The 10,162-nt window shown below is 50.8% G+C and overlaps 1 protein-coding gene across 5 annotated transcripts in view; it reads left to right on the forward strand.

The window, feature by feature from the left end:
• Window positions 1-5,436, forward strand: part of SENP1 (SUMO specific peptidase 1) — a 56,210-nt gene extending 50,774 nt beyond the window's left edge. For 4 of the 5 annotated variants that reach the window (XM_036904739.2, XM_036904741.2, XM_036904740.2 and 1 more), the window contains one exon: window positions 475-5,436. In XM_036904739.2, the coding sequence (XP_036760634.2) occupies window positions 475-537 (63 nt within the window). In that variant the 3' untranslated portion in view covers window positions 538-5,436. The remainder of the gene's footprint in view (window positions 1-474) is intronic. The other variant, XM_057487501.1, reaches the window with a different exon arrangement.
• The last annotated feature ends 4,726 nt before the right edge of the window (window positions 5,437-10,162 follow it).

The following is a 10,162-nucleotide window of genomic DNA, read 5'->3' on the forward strand; positions in this document are numbered from 1 at the left end:
CAGAGACCAAAGTAGATTGAGACTATAGCTTATGTTTATTCTGCATCCTCCACTTAACTCTTTACTTCTGTTTAAATGAACGGCTTTACCAGATTTTCTGCTGTAGCCCTTGGGTGGAGCTGACTCTTGTAGTTCCCACAACTCTTCCTCTGAAAAGTGAGTGTTTTATTTTCAGGCCTCAGATTTCATACCTTCTTAAAAGTTCAACACAGAGGACTTGGTAGACACCATTCTGAAAACTTTGGAGTCATTTGGGTCTAGCCTGGGGACTCCTGGCAACGCCCAGTAAGCCTTAGGCTGTACCAGTGGAAAATAGTAATAGAGATAGCAGTAGAAAGAAAAAAGTCACACCTAATCAGGAATGAACAGTTCAAAGAGCAGAAATGCAACTGAGACTAGCTGAAACCTCCATAAGGGAAGAGTTGGGCCTGGATAAAAGAAACGGAAGTTAAGGATGTCTTCATGTCCCCGCAGCAACACATGCCATATTTCCGGAAGCGGATGGTCTGGGAGATCCTCCACCGGAGGCTTCTGTGAGGACTGTCTCAGTTGGCAGCCACTGACCATGGGGACCAGCTCAGAACAGCCGATCTCGCCCTCTGTCTTGTGCAGCCCTCGGTTCGGGACCAGGCCCGGTGACACGCGTTCACAAGCACACCTGCCTTTCCTTTTGTATCTCAGATACTATTTTTGCAAAGAAACTTTGGTGCTGTGAAAGGGGTGAGGGGCATCCCTAAGCTGAAGAGAGACTGCTTTTCATGTCTTCAGCTCTGCCCTCTTGTTTTCAAAGGACTCCTGCCTCACTCAGTTCTTGTTGGGGGCTGAGAGTCTTGGTCTCCTGTGAGCTCTTGTTGCTAGGCCTTACTTACTGAGAGGAAGGGGCGTGGGCAAAGGGTGGGGATGAAAACCACCAGCACATGCACGCACACATATACACACAGGACTTTCAAGATGTGTCGTCAGGAGGGTGCCTGTATACTGGACTTTGAGGCACCTGTGTAAGTCCCTACTCCAGGCCTTTTCCTATTTATATGCCCCTCTGTGAAATCCGTCTGCTTCCATGCAAGGCTGTTCTATCATGTGTAGCTTCCTCCCACCCTGAAGCACAACACCCGAGCCCTGGGTAGACCCCAATGCCCCGAGCAGTCCTTTCCTTAAAAGCAGGGGGTTTGCATGTGCTTACAGAACGTGCTGTGGGGGAGGCCCACCTAGGGGGAGGTGGAACAGAGCGACAGGCACCACTTTCATTGCTGCCACCTCCTGCCCAAGAAGAAGGCCCGCAGTCTTCAGCATAGAATTCCAGCATTGATGAATGTGGGTCTAGCTTGGTCTGTGGCTAGTTCAGATGTGTTTCTAACCACAGAGAATTTAATATATGTATTTCACAGGGATGTGCTTTTTTTTAAAGGCTGAATATGTTCACCATTTTGGCCTGTACATTTATTTCCATTTTCCACATTTAGCTCCAGCACACCCAGCTCCCAGCCCCTGTGTAGGGTGTTTGTGGACTTCTAACAATATTTTGAGGCCTGGATGAACTTTGGCTTAGGGGTAATGGTTACAGAGGGAGGTGAGATTTTCAACTAGAAAACGGGTGGAATCTGTACGGTCAACTCCTTAGATTAAAAGCCACTGTTCCTGTCATTCTTTGTAGCCTCCTACCCTCGGTGCCCCCCAGGCCAGGTAGTGACATGGTCCAGTGCCAGTGTTATTTTGTACTGAAGCACCAAAATAGGGACATTTTATACCTTTTTCTGTATAGTAACAGGTAGTTTTGTATGAAATCTTTTTTCCTCTCCCCTTGTGCCCCATCCTTTCCAACATTGTGCTTTCTCCCCAGGCTTATTTGAAAAATTTACTCTGTTTTATACCAAGCTTGTTTAGTACATTTTTCTATGTTTTACCACAGGTTACAATTTGAAAAGAAAACTATTTTTTTTAACTATTCCATTGTCAACTGAATGTTACTATTTCCACTTCAGCAACTAAATGTCCTGTCGTTTTCATGACTGCCTGCCTGCCTTTTGGGGGAAGACTATTGTTTGTTTTCTTTTTCTTCTTTCTTTCTTTTTTTTTTTTTTCATGTGTGTGTGTGTGTGTATGTGTGTGTTTTCCATAGAAAATAAATAGCTTTCTATATATGAGTTGCTGGGACCTTTCATGCTCTCCTTTAGAAAACTGAGGCATGCAGGCTCGTTGTAGGGCTCCTGACGCTGATTCTAGGCGCTTACTATATTTAAGTGACAGCTTGAAAGGCGGCAGTGTGGTATAGATTTGGTCTAGGAATCGAAAGGCCTGGCTGTTTCAGGTGCTCTCACTGTTGTCTGGGGGATTCAGAACAAGATAGTTCTCTGTTTATTGTTTATCCATTTTTAGATACCATCTGTCTTCCCTTCCTCACAGACTTTCTCTACAGACAGAGCAGCAAGTGTTTATCGCCACGTATAGCAGGGAATGAAGCACACGACAAAAGCACTTGGAAAACCTTATAAGGGATGTTGAGCCTGTCTGAACCTGGCCCCACTTTCTGACCAATGCAGTTTGGAAAAGGGAAGCTAGTGATCCTGAGACCACTCTTCATGGGTGGGCCAGGCAAGCCAAGACCTAAGTTGTGGCCCAGGTTGGCTCAGTGGGAACCCAACAGATTTACATAGTGGACCACTCTTTCCAACAAGCTAGTTAACGAGAGCAGGACTATCATCTGGAAACCTCTTTTCTCCTTCATTTAAAGTTGGACTTGGATGACCAGGAGGAAAAAGAAAAAAAGACTGCCTCCCATGGCCAAGGGCATGCTGGCATGTCCTTTTTCACCTGCTGTAGACTCAAGCTTGTTACTTTCCTCGTCTCCTGTCTTCCCCTGTTCCTGTGCTCAGTGCTCTTAATCATCATAATCACCTACCTGTCCTAAAAAAGGAACACTTGAGGGATGATATACTCTAGATGCCAGATAGAGAGCCTTCAACAGACAGCCCCGGAAAGCACTCCTGGACCCTTGTACAGAAAAAGCCAGATGGACTGTTCATGCCCATTTGAGAGTATATGGTCTGAGGCACAGAGGCCCGTCAACCCCATTCATCCCCTGAGAGCCACTGTGGCTCCTGTTCGGGGTGGAATGTGAGTGCTTTTCCCTTGTCGGACCTGTGCCTGTGTACACTGACTCCTCTGTGTATGAGGTGCTTCGTGCTCTCTGGTGTCGGCTTCCCTCCTCTTCAGACGCTGTGCTGGTACTTTCTGTCCACTGGTCCTGCCGATGCTAGCCCAGGTGTTCATGTCTGGGGGTAGACGCAGGGACCAGGACAAGCCCCGCCAACAGCCCCATCCCATAGGGTGTCCATCCCCACCTGGTTTTATGGGGCTCATAAAAGTCTTTACTGGGTAGGGGGTAAGGAAGAGGGTTCACTTAAAAGCCCCAAGTTCTAATGTTTTAGCCTTTGGTCCTGTGCCATCCCTCTGACTCACAAATATGTCTTGCCCAAGTAAGGGAGACGGCTGTCCCTTGATTTCTGTCTTCTCCCTTGCTCCCCCTGGATGGGCCAGAGTGAAGTGGAGTGTGACTCTCTTACCCTGGGGGTCCACATACTGAAGAGGGCCCAAAAAGGAGGCCTGAGGCCGTCAGGGCCCATCGTTGACTTAGAATATGCTGCATGCTGAGCTCCTGGGAAAGGTGCCATGTTTCTCTGCCAGGAACAATCGACCCACAGCTTCAAATCCACCCTAAAACTTTGGAAGGGACAAGTAAGACTCAGGCCGGCCTCTACCTTCATAGCCCAGGGCCTTATTTCACCTGTGCTGAATGCTAACATCTGCCTGTTAGGAGCCCATGACTGCCATTCCCAGCTTTGGAGGTGGGGAGGGACAAGCATACATGGGGTCATGCTGGCCGCTCAGTCAGATAAGGGGGACTTACTCATGCATCCCCCATGGGAAGGAAAAGAGAAATGAGACTTTGAACCAGAAGAGCAACGCTGGAGAAACGATAGTGCAGGCTGCCCCCCCGGCCAGTGAGGGCTAGGGAAGGGAGAGTTCCGGTTGTGAGTAGTTTGACCACCTGTCCAGGGTCTTGTCAAAGTCTAAGATTCTGAACTGTTCCTGAGGGCCATCATGTTGCTTGGAATAAAAATTGATCAAGGTAGGGATTCAAAGTCTAAAGCCAGTGTAACACTGGCTTGGTTTTAGAGTTAAGGCACAGAGGAGAGGCTTTACCCTTATGGGACGGATCCTATCTGCTGACTTTCCCCATCCTGAGCGGAGGAGTAGCCATCAACTACTTGACCTCTGGAGACTGCCCTTCCACCCTTCGCAGGACATAGTGCTGGGAGAGAGGCTCACACAGAGCCCCAAGTCCTTAGTCTGCTGGGTACGCCTCGCTTGGTGTACTAGTTTATTCCTTTCACAAGTGCCTACAAGCACATACCCAAGTTCCATCTCCTTGAAGCCTTCCATGATTACATTTTCTTAGAATCTTACCTGGATGTCTGCATCCTTATAATCACCAAGTCACCATGTGGTATTTGTATTGTAATCTGCCTTTTACATCAGGAAGAGACTAAGACATATTGCCACTGAGGGCAGTGAATGGTTTTGGTGCTATTAAACTAGGAGTGCAAATTGCTTCTCTAGCCTGGAGCAACTCGATTGAACATGTATTTAGAAAGACAGACGTGCAGGGGGTGGGGAAAGGGCCACTGATGCCGGCAGCCCGCAGCGACCAGCTCCTCTGTGCGGCCCCAAACAATTCCTCCCTGGTCTCGAGCTCAGTGCGCCGTCCGCTCTCAACAGAAACCCCTTCCTCGGCAGCTGAGCATGCTCTTCACAGGTTTCAGTCTCCATCACAAGGGGCAAATCAAAGCATTTTTTTCTACACATCTTTCTATTACATGTGGTTTTTCCCCATCTTTTTCTGTTTCTAGGGATACTATACGTCCCTCAGACTGAGACTGTAGGTCCCTTGCTGTCTGCCTTGTCCTTTAAGCGGACTGTTTTACGCACTGCCTATGGCTGTTTGTTAGCCAGAGCTAAGTCTCTGGAGGGCATTTCCTCATTTGATATCTCCTGGGGGGCCTCATGCCACATGTTTAATAAGCATGTGCTTAAGCATTGGGTTTGGGGGCCTTGGAAGGTGGAGTGAGTGAGGAGATGGTGTGACCACATGTCCGCGAGGACCTTACAATCTAACTAATTTGGGAGGCCAGGCAGACACCAAGCAAAGGGCCTTATCAAGAAGGCCCACTCATAGGTACCTGGTCTAGTCTGACACTCTGTGGATGATGGAGGGGCAGAGATGGAGATGAGTTAGGGATGATGTCACCTTTATCTGCCTATCTATATGTGACTCCCTCCCTAGTTTTTAAAAGTTGGTTTATCTGAAATAGACTGTGGATTTTGCTTACTTGCTTTGACAGGAAACTACCTGCTAAAAAGGACTTGATGGTATTTGTCTTTCTAAGACTGTCTCTCTGTCTCTTTGATGGTTCTGTCTCTGTGTCTGTGTCTCCTGATCCAAGCTGGACCAGTGATTGGATCCTTGGTGTGGTCTGGATTCCTGAGTCCACCCCTTAACCAGGAGTGAATACTGTTCATTCACTCATTTCATTCCACATACTGGAATTGAAGCCTGGAGCACAAATAACATGCAAATCTGTGGCTTCCTGGCACTTTTTAAAACCAGACATGTCTGTGGAGCTGGCCAGAGAGCCCTCCTGGGCCAAACACACCAGTCAGGACTCAGTTCACCCTAGCAGCATCCCTTGTCTCCTCGGCCCTCTCCCACACCCCTGCCTCCTAGCAAGCCGCTGTTCTCCCTTCGAGGCTCACAGGCCAAAGACTAAGACATAAGAAATTACCAACTTCTAAAAAAAATCTATGTTGGTGAAACAGTTTTATCTGTGTTGAGTTAGGAGAGCCCCTTATAGTCTCCAGGACATTACTGAATTCTAACATGTTTGTAGGCAGCCATTTGAAAACATTTTGGGGTGAAAAGGAGCACCTTCAGGCGTGACTCCTGAACTGATGATGGCCTGCGTCCGCCCTCCTGTCAGCACACAGGCAGACCCCCTCAGGTGAGGGTCAGGCCCAGGGGAACCAGGTTCGGCCTCTGGCCCCACCCACACTGGACGTGTCCTGTGGTCTCTGGTACAGCAGAAAGTTCGAAGGGCTGGGGTTCCTTAGGAACCTGTGGCCCAGGCACCCTCTCTGAGCCCTAGGACGGTGTTCTGCCTTGCTCCTGTGCCCTGGTTCCCACCAGCCCATCACCCGCCAGTGATCCGCGCCTGAGGCCCTGTGTGGCTGCTGCCCATCTCCGGCAGCTCCCCTGCAGTCGGCCCCCAGGCCCCTTGGTGTTTGACCAGCCACGCTTGTGTCTGTCTCACGTCTCACACACCCTGCTTGCTGGCTCCTGCTGCCTGGTCTGAGGGCTTTTCCCCAGGTGTCCTGACTGCGCCCTCACTTCGGGCTCTGCTGCAGGGTCAGACCACACCCCAGCTCTCACCTGCCCTAGCTCCCTTATCTCCGCTGTTCAGCATTCAATATCTGACTATTCAGTCATTTGTCTGGTCTGTCTCTCTCTAAAATGTCTATCCTGTTCACTCTGTGTCCCTGTTGCTTGGAACAGGCGAAGGAGAGACCTGTTGAAGGAGTGTATGGATGACCATTATTCTGCCTCTCTGACCAGGCTGCCCTTCCGTTTGGATGGCCTCCACCTGACTCAGGGGTTCACCTCATGTCTGGTTAATGATAAAAGTGAGCATGTTGGGGCCTGGTCCCAGCCAGTGCCAGTACCTCATGTGCATTAACTCGTTTCATTCTCACAAGTACCTAATGTAAGTACTATCATTATCCCCATTTCTCAGGTGAGAATATGGGGAGTGTAGAGATTGAACAAGTTGCCCAGTCTCACACAGTCAATAATAGAAGCGGGCTCCATGCCAAGAGCATGTGTCTCTGAAGCCCTTCAAAGCCCTGTGATCTGCTGCCTCCATGCAGGCAGCGCTGTTTCTCAGCAGGGCACGTGCTTGACCTGGACATTGTGGCAGCTCTCCTCGCACGAAGCCAGAGAGGAGTCTCTTCCATGGGGTCTGCAAAGTCCGGTCCTCCCTCTTTGCTCTCATGAGCAGAACTGAGGTCCTCATCTGTCTCTCCACCTTGGTTTGCAGGGTCAGGGGGAATTCCTCTCGTTCACTTCCTCTTGGCTTCTTGAGAAAGGGAGCTGGTGAATCCCCTTCACCCTCCTAAGACAACCCTTTCCCCCACTGTCTGTATTTTCACCTCCCACACTTGTGCCCCCAACTCTAGGCATCAGCAGAGTTTTTCCTTTGAGGCCTCTGGTTCTAACCTGGACAGGGAAGGCTGAGGATCAGGGCGGTGAGGAGGGAAACACCAAGCAGATTACCCCATCCCACAGGGTCTCGGGAGTCGAGGGCGTGTGTGTAGGGGCCTGTGCAGGCGTCGCTGGTGTCCTGCGGTGTTCTGTGTCACCTTTCCCTGCTGTGCTTCACGCTCTGTCCCCTCAGTGTGGAGTTTCCCCCCAGCACCCCAGCTGGTCTGGGAATCTCAGGAATGCATGCCCCTGTGCCCTCTGCACTGCCCCCCACTCCCCACCTTCACACACAGCCCCCATACAGGAGGAACTTAGTTCAGGCTGGCAACCATGGCAGGATGGGTCTTGCTCTCTCAGTGGAGAAAAACAACACACCCTCTCTCCAATTTCTCCCCCAAAAGCAGTCTGCCAGTTTCAGCTTCCTCTCCCACCCTTGCGCCTCCCTGGGGGCCTCTCTTGATGGTAATTACTAATAATTGTTTCCCCTTGCCTCTCAAGGCCTTTCTTTGCCTGCCCTGAGCCAACAGTTCTGTGTCTGCTTGGGAAACAGGCTCAGCTCAGACCAGAGGCAAGCCTCTTTGGGCCTCAAAACCCCAGCTATCTCGCTTTTAAGTCAGAGGGCAGCTTTGACCACAGATACACTTGAAGGGAAGGCTTCTCCTTGGACTCGTCCAGAGTGAACGCTGCAGGGAATAGTGATCAGACTTAGGGCGCATGTCCCAGCAGCAGGACCCTGAGGACTGAGCATTTCCTTCCATAAAGATCTCAGCTCAGGGGTCTGTGGGGCTTGGCCTGGGGGGCAGGACTCCTGAGCATGGTCTCTGAGCCCCACAGCTCTAGCGGTAGTGGTGTGGGGCTGCCTGTTTCACCCACCAGGCCCTCTCCAAACCGGGGGATCAGCCCCCACCCCCCAGATCCCCAGCCCCATACACCGTCTTGTGCCTGGGGGGTGAGGAGGCCTTTTGCCAGAGCTTTACGCCATCACAGGCATGGCGCAGGTGCACACACGGTAGCTTTATGTTGCTCTGTGCTGGTGCTGCTAGCTTCTGAATCACTGCCACAGCAAATGGTGACAGACACGGGGATAAGGGCACGGGAGGGGGACTGTGGGTAGTGAGGGTGGTGACCAGAGCTCGGGTGGGAGTGCAAAGACACACACATCGTCCCCAACCCTGCTTCATTCTACCTCCAAATAGAGGTCCCGGTGGTCCAGAGCCCTTAAGAATCCTGTATATCCCTTGGACGAGGATTTGGGCATGTTAGCCAGAGAGAAGAGGATGAAGGAATGTTTTATTTGTTCATTCATTCATTCATTCATTCATTCATTCAGCAAATATTATTCAGTGCCTACTATATCCCAGATCCCTGTGGTAGGTGCTGGAAATGTCCTCCATCTCCTGATCCAAGCATATAGCACTTTGCTCTAGTCCCAGCCTAAAGCATTTTGTCTCCCGGCCCCGCCACCAACAGCCTGAGCCTCATCTTTTCCCACCCACCTCCTCCCAGACTCATTCACTACTTTGCTAGCTGCTTTTCTACTAGCAGCAGAGCACCTTGTCTATAGACATGAGGATGGAGAAAGGACCAATTTCATTCAACCCCAGACATGCTATAAAGGGTATGGGCTGAGGTTTCCTTTAGATTCTGGATTAAGATGCTGCACCTTCTAGACCTTGGTCTCTCCTTCCTTTTTTGCTCTCTTTGGACCAAAGAATCAGATGAGGTTTTTATCAGAATGTCTGCTTGCATCTAAGAGTCTTCATTCATTTATTTATCCATCCACCCATCCACCTATCTATCTGCTTATCCATCTACCCAACTACTCCCTCACTCACTCTTTTGGGACATACTCTGTGCCAGGCACTAGGGACAGAGGAATGAATGTGGTATGGTCCTTGGTCTCTGTGGGCCTATTTTGGGTCCCCAGTGTATCTCTCAGCCTCAGCTACTGCCTCAGAACCCAGATCTCCCTCCTCCCCTCACACAGGGGCCAGAGTCCAACTGAAGAGGCCTCCCAGGAACTTGAAGTCCTGAGCCAGACAGCGCCAGTCGTGAGGACTGGGGCCAGGGGCATGGGGCTCAGGCTGGCGGGTGGAGGGTGAGGAAGGCACCCCGCCAGGCCACCGAGCCCATCACTGTGCTTTGGCTCTCTCGGTGAAAAAATAGCAAGTTTGGACAAGTGTGTCCCTGTGTCCTGAGCTCTGGGTTGCTCCCAGACAGGAGTTGCTCCATTAAACAAGCCACAGCCAAGGGCAACAGGAGCCCAGAGAGGACTAGGAGGGGGAGTGGGAACACAGGGCTCAGGATGGGACTTGAGCCAGGCCTGTCCATCACAAGCACAGTGGCTGAGTGAGGCCTGCTGGCCGGGTTGCATGTGTGAGCGCTCAGGAGCTGCGGGTGAGGCTGGGGCAGGAGAGGCCACACCCAGACTCACAGACGAGAAGACGGACACACGGTGTAAAACACACACAGCCACGAAGGTAAATAGGGTCATCATTCTAGAATCTGGGGACATTAACCAAAGGTCCTTCCCCCAAGTCCAGATGGGTAGCAGGAGGTTGACAATAGGGTTTAGAAAAGGTTATGACAGGCACCACAGGGTGTGTGTGGGTGTGTGTACTCCATTAATATATGCATTTTTGGGTCTTTGTAACTTCTTATGTGTCTTCTACTTCATTCTAAAATCAGGACTCCAAGTGGTTTGGGCTTCTCTGCGCCTCTCCTCCCCTTTCCCCACGTGGCTGAAGGGACCTGCACACACACAGGCTCACACAGCCTTAGAAACAGAGGTCCATTCATAGCAGGACACCGCGGCCCCTCGCCCAGGCTGGCCTGCGGTCGCCGCCC

Source organism: Manis pentadactyla, chromosome 10 (assembly GCF_030020395.1).
Source record: "Manis pentadactyla isolate mManPen7 chromosome 10, mManPen7.hap1, whole genome shotgun sequence".
In the NCBI taxonomy this organism is placed as follows: domain Eukaryota; kingdom Metazoa; phylum Chordata; class Mammalia; order Pholidota; family Manidae; genus Manis; species Manis pentadactyla.